Source organism: Schistocerca piceifrons, chromosome 9, assembly GCF_021461385.2.
Source record: "Schistocerca piceifrons isolate TAMUIC-IGC-003096 chromosome 9, iqSchPice1.1, whole genome shotgun sequence".
Classification (NCBI taxonomy): domain Eukaryota; kingdom Metazoa; phylum Arthropoda; class Insecta; order Orthoptera; family Acrididae; genus Schistocerca; species Schistocerca piceifrons.
The window spans coordinates 25,182,870-25,195,389 of record NC_060146.1 but is presented as its reverse complement, the minus strand read 5'-3'; the positions used below and the strand labels follow the sequence as shown (position 1 = coordinate 25,195,389).

The window sequence follows — 12,520 nt, the reverse complement described above, 5'->3', positions numbered from 1 at the left end:
CAAGCAGTTCGGTGCCGGAAACAGCATCTCAGCAGACGCCTTTGTCCGGGCTGGGGCTTGCCAGTCCTTCGTACACCAGTGCAGAGAGTCCCAGAAAGCTTTCGTCCTGACGGTTTGGCTTACTGCTTCCCCTCTATGTGTGAATAGTGAACTCATACCCTGTCTGCACTGAGTCACTATCGGGACCGCTTGTGCCGTGTGTATACTCTGCGGGAATTTGAGAAGAGTCAATACGACGATTTGTTTTTTCTGGGGGATTATTGATAGCGTTCGAAGTCCCACACTCGGGTCCTCCTGGGACAAGGGGTGTTCCACGGTCGGCCGGCCTCTCTGGCCGACACACGCTTCCGCAGCTGCAGTCACGGGACACGTTTACCGCGGCAGTTACCTCCGTCGGCGCTGCACTGCGGCACGGCGAGTACGTGGGATGTTTATTTCCTACGATCTCAGTCATCTAGCCGTGAATGGATGGTGTTCTCAATACATCGTGACGGTATTTGTTATTGTTAATATCCTCTCACGCTGTAGACCCTTTTCCTCCCTCCTTCTTCGCCCTGGTGTAGCTGAGAGAACCAGTCATCGTAGGAATTTTATAGCACTTTACAAGACCAAATACGCTTAGCAGATTGTAGTTGTCAGGAGGTCTATAGCCGTGACAGTGTAAATTCACGTCGAAATTTGAAATGCGAACTATCATTTCATACATCACCACTGCAATAGTGCTGTCAAATAGTGATAAGTTTTTATTATTTAATGTAACTACTCGCCGATAATGTATCACTGTTGTTTATACATGCAAACTAATGTGCAGTGTCGATCTTTTTTTTATTTAAAGTTGTTTTAAACCGTGTGAAGGAAATTGTTTAAACGCTATATTAACGATTTAATTAATATTTCGCATGGCACGTCATGTGAAGTAACATTTGTGACATCTTCAAGATGTGATACTCCACACGAGATTTAATAACTCCTGAAGCAGTTTGTGAAATGCAGCACAGGAAAAGTGCACAGGAAGGCTGGAGGCAGTTTAGAGTCCATGCCAGAATGAAATATCTCGTGCTAGTTCCTACGTCATCTGCAAAGCAAACTAGAGCTCTCTCTCTGTCTTTGTATGTAACGATCTCTTTTTGAAAGTGTTTTCGTGTGAGCCGGCTACTAGTTTTGTGACATCGCCAGTTTGTGTGTGAGGTAGCTACGGCATCCACCTTATATCCCCTACATCATGATCATTGAATGAGAATTAATTATTTATTAACTTCAGCAGTATTTCTCGTATGATTCCTAATCAGCCATTTGCCTTGGGAGGACTTCTCCCGTGCGTGCCCCAGCCCGACTGCAACGGCGGCGCATGCAGGCCCGGCAGGTCACGGGCAGAAACAGAGAAAGAGCACGTGTTCCTGCAGGAGATCCTCAGGTGACAAGTATGAAAGGGATGCCGCTGCCAGATGCTTTCGATGGAGAATTACTGTAACACCCAGTCTGTCTGTCGCGAGACCCGAACGGAAACCTGCGCTTTTCTCGGCAGCTGACGGCCACGCCGCAACTTTCGCAGGGGCCGCCGATGTACCACCAGTCCAGGCGGTCTGCACGGGTGTCGCTCTGTGCGGTCCTGTGGACTGCGCATGCTTAACGAGCGGCAGATTCTTGGCAGTCTAATTACGTATGATGGGTGTTTCATAACGGTATTCCTTGTGCGATCGCATTGATATTAGTTATTTATTTTATGTTGGTACTGAAGGGTAAAGTAACTAGATGCTCACGGTCGTAAAGAGACTGGAGTATGACATGACTGAATTTTTTTTGTTACAGGCAAGCCATTTTCTGACGTTCTTCTGTTTACTGAGGTGACGGTTATTCCCAATTCAGTATGCGAGCTGCAGTTCGAAGCAGATACCATTCTTGAAAGTACGCTGTGTGCCGGAAACAAGCACAGTGGCCTCTGTTCTGTGAGTAAAAGTGTGCTGCACACTCACGACTTACTAATTATCAGCATCTTATTCTGTGGCTTTTCATAAATGCCTTTTACAGTGCTAATTTGTAAGTAATTAATACTGTAAAAGTATATTCCATTCAATTAACACAATTTGCTTTTCATAACTGAGTCATGCTCTCTGCTTGCAAACATTGTCAAACTATCCACATATTTTATGATCTAGCTATGAGCGGCCCCTAATGTCCTACGCTTTTCCGTTATTAATTTGTTACTGTCAGCAGATATCTGTGTGACTGAAACTAGAGGGAAATGAAACCGTTCATTGCATCTCTTCTCCAGGGCATCTGATTGATGGGTTTGTTGATACCTGCATTGGCAAGCAGTTTACATGGTGATGGAAATACCTGTAGTCAGACTTTGCAAAACTAATATACGTCAATAACTTTGAAAACATTCATGCCTGAAAGTGCCATTTCGAATCAGTAACAGACAGAAGGTATAGGTGCACCATCTTCGGGAACATAAATATAAATTAAAACAGTCGTTTTATTTCCGGAGAATAGGTGTATTTAGGATCGGTTACAGATTTACTGCAGTGAACACTTACAAGGCTTATTCTCATACAGTTAATAATTTTCCATCATACAGTACAATTACGAACGAACACAACACAGTAATTTCCCCACTGCATTAATGACAACCTCAGGACCACTTACCTCGATCTTCGTAATTACAGACCTTTCATCGTAATGCTGTGCTGTCGCACATTTCATTGTTAGCGTCTGTAGCGATGCTGAGTTGTCACTGTGATACTCGTGGCAAGTTCATCAAGTTCATGAGGCCACTGCCCTCCCTCCGAAGCGAAGCGCCCACCAACAACCTCACAGAAAGTGGTCTACAATACGTAGTAGCACGGTTTCTAAGCTCGTACTCTTTTGTTAACATGGTACATGCGCTAGCCAGCGAGTCTGACAGTGGGGAACACTCAGCACGCTAGGTGCACCTCTTAGCAGTGGGGGTACTGTGGAGTCTGTGTTGCAGTCTTTCAGTATGTAAAACGCTGGCCTGGTAGTCGCTCCTCGCCAGGAGATCGAAGAGACTGTAAAATGGGGGCTCGGTCACAGTGAAAGTTAGAGATTGTGCTGAGAGTAAGATTTGTATTATACTGGCTATGTTGACTGTTTCTACGATGTATGATGGAATGAGGTGGATTGTGGGCAGGCTGCCAGAGTATCACCACACAATACGAGAGCTCTAATAGAGTGGTGAATGAGTGCTTGGTACATGCTGCGCGATATTCCAGAGTAACAGCGGAAAGTCATTTATTTTTTACTCAAAATGCATCCATAAGCAGTGAGCACCCAACCAGAGAAGATACTGCAGTCAGCATGTAGTGCAAGGCCACCAGCAGGCGGCGTAGTGGTGAAAGCAGTCGCAGTGCAAAAGCTCTGACCCAGCAGGCCAGCAACACTGCATCGCTTCTACCAACTTGATGCCATTACAGCCCAGGGTGGAGACAGCAGAGGAGCGGATGATCACGCTACTGGGCCATGCAGAAGGGACAGCTCACAACAGCAGAGTCTGCTCAGTTCAGCAGTAGGACATGGTGGATGAGTGGCTGTACATCACTGGATGGGAATTGGAGACCCTCAGGGTGGGGGGCAGAAGCAGCTGAAATAGGCCATGCAGGTGGTCCAGTGATTGGAAAGTGTTAAATCCAAATCTTTGGTCTTGTCATCAACACCAGTGCCACAGCCAACAACATCACAGTCTGAAGACGGTCACTGATCGAGCCATTTACACTGCTATACTGACTGGCTAGTAGACTTGTAAACTTGAGGGCCGGCATGGGTCCCTTATCGAGAATGGCGGTTGGCTAACTGCGATACCTTTGACCAGAAAACGTGCAGTATGTGAACTGGCTCGGAGCCTACTTGTATTGGTAGTGCATCAGTTCTGACCGCGCGCGTCTTAACACGCCTTTGGCTTACATGTGAAGTAACCGTGCCATCGACACTGCAGTAGCTCTGCCTCCCTCTTTCGTCACTGATATTGCTATTCTGGGTGCACCCTGTGATGCACGAGTGGCGTCCAATAAACAACGCAACACCTTTTTTCTCGGCCAGTCTCGATTGAGAAAATGTGGAATTTGTCGTGGGACGTGGTGGAATATTCCCACTTCTGTCTCTATAGTTTCATGAAGTTCTGATGAGTAGCGGGGCTATACGTAGCCTTCAAAATGGCGTCTATAATGGAAGTGTTCTCCGAGCATAAAGCTGTCATTGAGTTTCTTTTGCCAGAAAACCAGAGACATTCGTGCGTGCTTGCAGAATACCTCTGTAGAACTGGCAGTGAAGAGAAGAGCAGTGAGTTGGTGGGCGAGGCGTCTATCATCGTCGCTACGAGGCCGCGCAGGCCTGTCCGACCCCCTGCCGTGCATTCCGGCTGGCCGCACACAGCTGTCTCTCCGGCAGTGTTGAACGTGCGGACACTCTCACTCGAGGTGATCGATGGATCACAGACAAACACCTCACCGATCAACTGAACGTCTCTGTTGGTAGTGCTGACACGCTCGTCCTCCAGCTGAGGTACTCAAAGGTATGTGCCTGCTAGGTTCGTCGCCGCCTAACAAAAGACCGTCTGTTCGGCCCACTGAAGGATGCAGTCTGCGGGAAGCAGTATGTCAACCACTGAGAGGTTTTATGTGCAGCCAGGCGTTGGCTCTGACGCCCACCATTAGAGTGGATCCGTGCGGGCGTACTCGCACTCCCAGTAGAGTGGTGTAAGCCCATCGCACAGAAAGGAGATTATGTTGCAAAGTACGGTTTTGTAGCCAAAAGAGTCAGGAATAATACGGTGTATTGAAATCCTAAATAAAACCAACCTCATTTTGGAGAAAAATGTGTTGCCTTACTTCACTTAGTGTGACCTTTTCATGTGGCCCCTTGCATTAGACGTAGAAGATGTCTCCATTTTTCCCGAGCCGCACCAGTTAAGCAGCGCAATACGCTTCTCTCCATTACAAAATCCATCTGTGGTATCAATAGTTTGAAAAAAAAAATTTTGTAATTGAATACTTTTAAAGGTTTCTTTGAAAACATCTGAGTATAGCTTGGAAATTAGTTCTTAAAATATTGCATCGGTTATGAGCCTAGCTCTTTCGTTTGTGACGTAAATTACAGGGCAGTTCTTAGCCACATTTACTTTAATAATAATGAATCGAGTCTTCCCTCTAATTATTGTCACTGATTGGCGTAAATGCTGTTAGAAGCAATGGTCAAGAAAAACACAATCTCGTAACGATAGTCGTACGACATTACGTCCATATGAAGTAGTTATTTTCGCACCACAAAAACAACTATACCACTGTAAATGACTATCATTGTAATTATTTCTCAATGTATTGGTTTAACAGTGCATAGTTCCGGAACTTTCCTTTACAGCATGTCTTGAAATTATGTCTTTGTTGGTTCGTAGCCATCCCATTGAAAAATCAATAATTTATTGTACACCCCCTTGTTTTCATATAAATAAGATCTTCTCCAGGTCCACAGACTCCTGTGGAATAGAAATGTTGCGCGAATGTACAGAAAAGTGTTAAAATTAATATTTGCCCGTTAATGGCGGCTGTCCTGCAGCTCCTGCGATGCTACGTTGCTTCGACTGCCCAGTTTACTACACTTGTTATAAATGCTATGTTATTTGATACAGGGCGATTACAATTACGAAATGAAAGCGTTAAATGACAGTTTAAGTTAAAAATCTATTTCACAATTAATAACACTTTATGCAGTCGTGCACATCTGGAAGACACAGAGAAATCGTACAACAACGACAGTGTGAGAGATAAGGCGCCAGAGAGAAAAAGCTAAAAAGAGAGACGCTACGAAACTGGCGCTCAAATATATAATTGTAACAGTCACAAATATAAATATAAAAATACTGTTTCATAGTACATTATATCAAGTGCCGCGCGGAGTGGCCGCGTGGTTTAGGGCGCCATGTCACGGATTGCGCGGCCCCTCCCGCCGGAGGTTCGAGTCCTCCCTCGTGCATGGGTGTGTGTGTGTGTTGTTCTTAGCATAAGTTAGTTTAAGCAGTGTGTAAAGCTAGGGACCGATCACCTAAGCAATTTGGACCCTTAGGAATTCACACACACTCAAACACACACACACACACACACACACACACACACACATACACATCAAGCCTCTATCGTCACTGGTTTTGTCCAGAGTAACATTTCGTAGAATTTACAGTCTTCTATCCCATGTTCATTGATTTTATTTTTCACTAGTTATTAAGTTGTACAGAGTTTCTTTTATTACTGTCACTCAATTCATTAATTTGTACCAAATACAAAAATTTTCGTGACAAATACACATGGGGAGGCTATATACGCCCTGGAACGGCCATGCATTCATCTGAATATTTTCTGTAATGCACATTCCAGTTGAGTTCTTGTTTTTTATAACACTCGCATGCACTAACAATTCATGGTACGAGCATTGTTCACCGATTTTTACGCATAACGTCATATATTTTGTTAGTTAATGTTTATTTTATGAAAATTTGCGTTGCATTTCATCATATCTGCCTTATTACAGGGTGAAATTAAAGTTTTAGAAACTTATAAACTACTATTTGCTGCTGCTTGTTATTATGCACATTATGACAGATGTGTTCTTATAAAAGGCACTTGTTTGGAGTGGAGATTTGCTAGTTTGAGCCGTTAGAAAGCGTATGGTCCTCGAATTAGGGTTCGGCTCACATGAGAAACGTCTCGGAAAACCGGGAAAGAACCTATCTCCACTCCAAATTCGCTCAGCTTTTACTTTTGTCTAGCATTTGTAAAACATTTAATTCAATGAGAGCTATTATGCTGACACTTTAGATTCGTGTATAAATATACAGATCAAACACGAATGCATAGTTATTTTTGGCTACAAGCATTAAGTTTTATAGAATTTCTCAGAGTTTGTCTTTCCACTTGTACGATGCAAATATTTCAATTTTTTCGAAGGTGTTTTCTGTCGTGTGAAGTCTCAAACGACGTTGGCGACGTTTTGCTACCGTGACGTTGTAGTCTCGGTGAAGATGTTGAGAAACGCCCTGCAGGAGCATCGGGTCCGACTCCCAACCCCCCCCCCCCCCCCCAGGCGACGACTGCTTAGCTACTGCCGCCAAGTTAACGCTGACTCGTTCCCGGGCACTTGGACTGCTTTCGACTGTGCAGCTCCGTAATGTGTGGCTATGAAAATGTTTAAAGTACATCACTACACACTGATTAACTTTGACGTTACGTGCTGCGGGATGAAACACATAAGAATCATGCATTATTATTGTTTACTCAGGACCAGTTCTGAAGATTATTTGTGTTGCCGATTTATTCTCACATATCTTCCACAGTTATTGAGCATCCATTCATTTTTTTATTTTTTTTTTCAAACAACATCATGATACATGAAAAACCCAACACCTAAAATATTAGTGGTTCCTAATTTATACTATGGATTACAGTTACTGCAGCATTTGTTAATTGGTTACTAAGTATGTTAATTATTTTACTTCCACTATGGGCATTCTAAGTGCTACCATTGTTAGTTCTACTATGAATCTACCCCACCTGCAGCGTCACATGCGTGCCAGCGTATTATAAACCTACTTTTTTGGCTGTCCCCAGTGTGCATGCCCCTGGCACTGGGCTGGCCCAAGATGTTTTGAGCCACCGAAGTTTTGTACTAATGGTGTTACCCTAACTTGTCCTACGTCTTAATCTAATTATAATACTACTGTCAAAACCGGTAGTGTCCAGTTCGGTCTGAGTGTGCATCCTCCTCCTAGTCCTGGACGTGGCAGATCCCAGCCGTGAGCCAGCTGGCAAAATCCACACCCTGGCGGAAAGGGACAGGTGCTCAGAGTCTGGTCGGGTTGAAGTCTGGTTTAATCTGTTATTGATTGTTCCTTAGGTTCTCTTTTAGTGGTTTGCTTGATATCTCATTAGCAAGGTTGTTTAAGATTTGAAAATAGTCCTCATGCCTGAGCAAGTGGTACGTGTCGTTCATTGTTTGGTAATTGAAGTCTTAGTTGTGATGTGACATCGTCGTGGCACTCATACGCCACAATTTCCGGGGCCCCACAGTCACACGTTGGTGTAGCCTGTTTCCCAAATTGTCGTAGGTATCCTGGGTAGGGTCCATGTCCAGTATGGAAGTGCAGCAGTCCTCTTGATGGCTTCAGATCTTTGAGCTGGAGTCGCTCCTTGATATTAGGCGGCAGTTCGTGTGTTTGACGACCTGGTTTGTAATGATGCCATTGCTCCTGCCATAGCTCCTCCCCCTGTGTTTAATTTTTGATTTAATACCCAAGTGTGTCCCCATTAGTTCAACTATTTTATCCCTTTCTCCCTTTTTAAGCCAATACCATGCAGACTGTTCCCTCATTTTGATATCTAGGGGACAGAGACCCATTAGAACTAGTAACGCCCCTCCCGGAGTCGTCCTGCATGCCCCTACAGAACGCAGGAGCATACTTCACTGCACTCTCCTAACGGTCATGGCGGGCATGACCCTCGTGAGCCTGTGAGCCCAGACTCCTGACCCGTATCCTACAATTGATGTCAGAATGCTGTTGTGATACGATTTTATTAGATCAGGTGCCAAATGAAATCGCTTATGGCCAATCCCAATGAAGTTGTTTAATGTTTCCTGAGACCTCTGTGTCAATGTGTCGATATGTGTTGTATAGCTCCACCTCTCGTCGACGACTACGCCTAGGTATCGGGCCTCATGGCGAGCTGTCTATTCTTACCATAGGATTCCTGATTACTTGTCCCTTGAGTAGCAAGTATGTAGACTTACTAGGCGATATCGTCATTTTGGTATTTTGACACCATGTAGTTAGAATGGATATTGACCTTTCAATTTTAGGTTCCAACTCTTCACGGGTGCGACCGCTAACCAGCAGAAGGTCGTCTGCGTAGGGCTATTCCTTCTAGCCCATCATCGCTATTCTGCAGGTTATCTAGGAGTGGTTCCATAGTTATGTCCGACAAGAGTGGCCCCAGGACAAAGCCCTGTGGATACCCCTTTGTGTTGTGTTTATTGATTCTCCCACTACAGGACGATAGCCAAACCTTCCTTCCCTCACAATTGCTCATGAAACAACCATATAGCGGCCCTGGACACTCTTTCTCCCACAAGCAGGAGAAGAGCGAAGGCCACCACAGATTGTCAAAGGCGCCACTGATATCAACCTTGATGCCATTTGTGTGGGGCTTAGTCAAAGACCTTCGCAGCCAAGGCGATGCCGTTAGACGCTGATCTCCTGGACCGATAACCAAACTGCCTGTCACTCATCCTGCTGCCAGTCTGTCTGCTAGCAACCTCTCAATAAGTTTACCCAGTAGGTCCAGCAAGCAGGCAGCTCTATAAGATTTATCTTCCTTTGGATCCTTGTTTGGACCTTTCTTAATTATTACTACATTTGCCTTCTCCCAGATGGATGGGAATTTCCTGAGTGTTAGGCACTCATTATATAACTTAGTGAGAGGTGCCACCTCCACTGTGGTGCCATCTGGGCCAGGAGCTTTGCCCTTCATGAGGGCCTTTATCTGGGCGCCCACCTCTTCTTCACAGAAGGGGTGAACCATGCTGTTGTTCTCATAGTCTAGTTGGTCTTTCCTTCTGATTTCTTGTTGTGCTTCCGAGTCATTTTCCTCTTCGTCAACAGGCAACAGGACCCACAGAAGGACCTCAACAGTTTCCTGCCAAGATTCCGTCATACAACCCCCATCTTTGATGGTAGACAACACCGTAGGTGATCTTATTTTCTCCCATACTAGCTTGTATGGAATGCCCCATGCGTCTATAGCCAGTTGGTTTTGAACAAATTTTTCCCAGTTAGTCAGTCTAACTGCCCTTAGCTCCTGCTGAAACTGATCTTATGCCTCTCTGTATACTTGCAAGCAAAGCTGCTTTTCTTCCCAGATGACCCTTTGCTGGTAGTGCCTCCTGGCCCTCCTTACGAACTGGCGCATCTGTCCCAGTTTGCGGGGAGGTCGCAACGGCCCTCCTCGTTGCTACAGCAGCTTTCACCGCCCTGATCACTGCTTTTAAAAGCTTCTCGGCGTATTGTTCCACGTTCTCGTCACCTTCTGGTAATTTTGGTACATCACACTCCCTAGCCAAGCGATCCGAATCAGTCTTATTGTATTTGAACTGTGACTCCTACCCCATGCCCCAGCAGCAATCCCTCTCTCCCAGTGAGAATGTAATTATGATCGCTAGTTGTTACTTGCTCCCAAACCGTCCAGTCTGTTTCGAGGCTGGGCGTCACCAAGGTAATGTCAATGTTTGTGGCTTCTCCCCCACCACATGTGTAGGTAAGGGGGTGCCCTTGCTTGTTGGCGATCATTAGTTGTACGGCCATGATCGTCTCTTCAGCCTTCTGTCCTAGTTCATCTCGAGTGCCGCTGAACCACTTGGCGGACTTCGATTTATGTCTGCTGTGATTACAATTCTGCGCCCCCTGGGTTAATTTGTCAAGAAATTCATCAATTTCTCTGCAGTATAAATAAAGTACACTCCTTCCTCTCTCCAGCAGCCAAGTGGAGGCTGGGTCCTTTTCCCAGCAATCCCTAGGAAGAGGTGGTGGTCAGATTGGTTAGTGGAATGTAGTTCTCAGTGGGGGCGCCCTCTGATGGTGTTATTGTGTACTAGACCTCATGGAAAACACACTGCTTGGAATAGATTAAAGAAAGACTTATGTCCAGCACAAGTCGAGTCCTTTTCGTGCAAATCCCTAGGAGGAGGCAGTGGTCAGATGACTTAGGTTAGTGGAGGTGGCCCAACTGCCCTTTCTTTCTCGCCTTTTCCTTAGGTTGGTAGAGATAGCCCAAGTGATCTTTCCTTACTACCAAAATTCAAACTTCCCGCCAGTTCCTAGGATGAAGTGGTGGTTGGATGACTTGGGTTAGTAGGGGTAGCCCAATTGAACTATTTTCCCGCCATTTTCTTAATTTATTAGAGATAACTATGGTATGATGCGGTATCCTGTTGGAATTTGAAATTCCCGCCATTTTCCTGGGGAAGGGGATTTGAGGGGGGTTAGATTAGTGGATTTAGCCCAGTTGACTTGTACTCCCACCAATATTCAAACTTCCTGCCAAAATCTGCGATCTTGGATGACGTCATGGCCGCTATTTTGGATGACCTCATCGCCACCACCTTGGATGATGTCATCGCCGCCGTCTTGTATAACGGTACTTTGGTGTAGAAAAGCTTTGTCCCAATACTGGCGTTGCCAAACTGGGGGGGGGGGGGGGGGGGGGGGTTGAGTGTATCTTACAGGGATCCCCTACTGTTTAGTTCATGCCCATAGAAACGCTGTACCCCTTAAAGATCATGCCACAGGAGGGTGCAAAACAGGAGGGCTGAAATGCTGGGATCCCCTTTGCTGCTTTTGGATTATGTTCAAATTTCGTCTTATGCTTGAATCCACTCTGTCTGCCAGAACAAAAATTTTGGTCATACTACACTCCAAAGTAGTCAGATCACGTTCAGGCGGGTTGTAGCTGCACGTTGTCCCTCTGTCGGGCACGTAATTGTGACTTACTGACTAATCATGTTAATGTGGATGTAGATGTAGAAGAAGAATCGGACTGATACGCCCAGGGGGTGGGAGCAATACTGAACATTGTCAAGAATGTTGTCGTGCTACTCATCGCACTAAGAACTGTCTATTTCGACTTCTAAACGTGTGTCAATCAACTCCCCGAGGGAAGGGGTGGTTTCATTGACGCCCTTTATGCCACCTTCTGAGAACGTTTCGTATCGATTCTAATTGGCGATGTGTGTCAAACGTTTTTCTTGGCCACCTATTAGAAGACCTCGTGATTTCGGTGCTGTGTGTTGTGGTTCTTGCGTCCATTGAAGAGGCGTCAAAAGAAGGGGTGAAATGCCGGTAACTGGGTGTGTGACGACGTTCCCATCATATGATACGTCCAGGCTGGCACTGGGCAAAACTGTGTGAAATTTTCTTCCATTTTGACGCCATTAACCCACCTTGCAACTCACTTGAACTTCTGAACTGTGCCTTTTTCCCAAATGTGTCGACATCATGCTGTTGAAGCGTCTCGGACTCGAAGGGTTACGTCCCACTGACCTACACTTTTGCACCATTACAGAGGAAGTCTGTAGGCACATTTTGGGCGTAATGGGAGTCATCCCTTAATTTTATTGTGCAGTTTAGGAGTAGTCGTATGGGTGGACTGTGTAGGAATAACCACTTGTCAAAGAACCCTAGAACCGCCGAAGGCTGTCGTCAGTAAAAATAAACGCAGGAAAAACAAATGCAGAAGCGGAATGTCCAATAGTTGATGTAACAGCTGGTAAATGGTATGCTTTTTTGTTAGACAAGCATCCATTAAACGGTCCCCAGTAGAAAGGGACACAACAAAAACGAATGCAGAAGTGGAATCTGCAATAGTGAGTGTAATATCTGGTAAAGTGTATAAGTTTTGGTTAGGCACGTGGGCGCATGTTTCGGTAGCTTCGAGAGAGTTACTCGGTAAGAGGCAATGAAACC

The 12,520-nt window shown here is 45.4% G+C and overlaps 1 protein-coding gene across 1 annotated transcript in view; it reads left to right on the top strand.

The window, feature by feature from the left end:
- LOC124717365 (serine protease 1-like) overlaps window positions 1-12,520 on the top strand; it is a 219,399-nt gene that overhangs the window by 170,614 nt on the left and 36,265 nt on the right. The window contains exon 5 of the mRNA XM_047244202.1: window positions 1,810-1,946. Coding sequence (XP_047100158.1) covers window positions 1,810-1,946 — 137 coding nt within the window. The remainder of the gene's footprint in view (window positions 1-1,809; window positions 1,947-12,520) is intronic.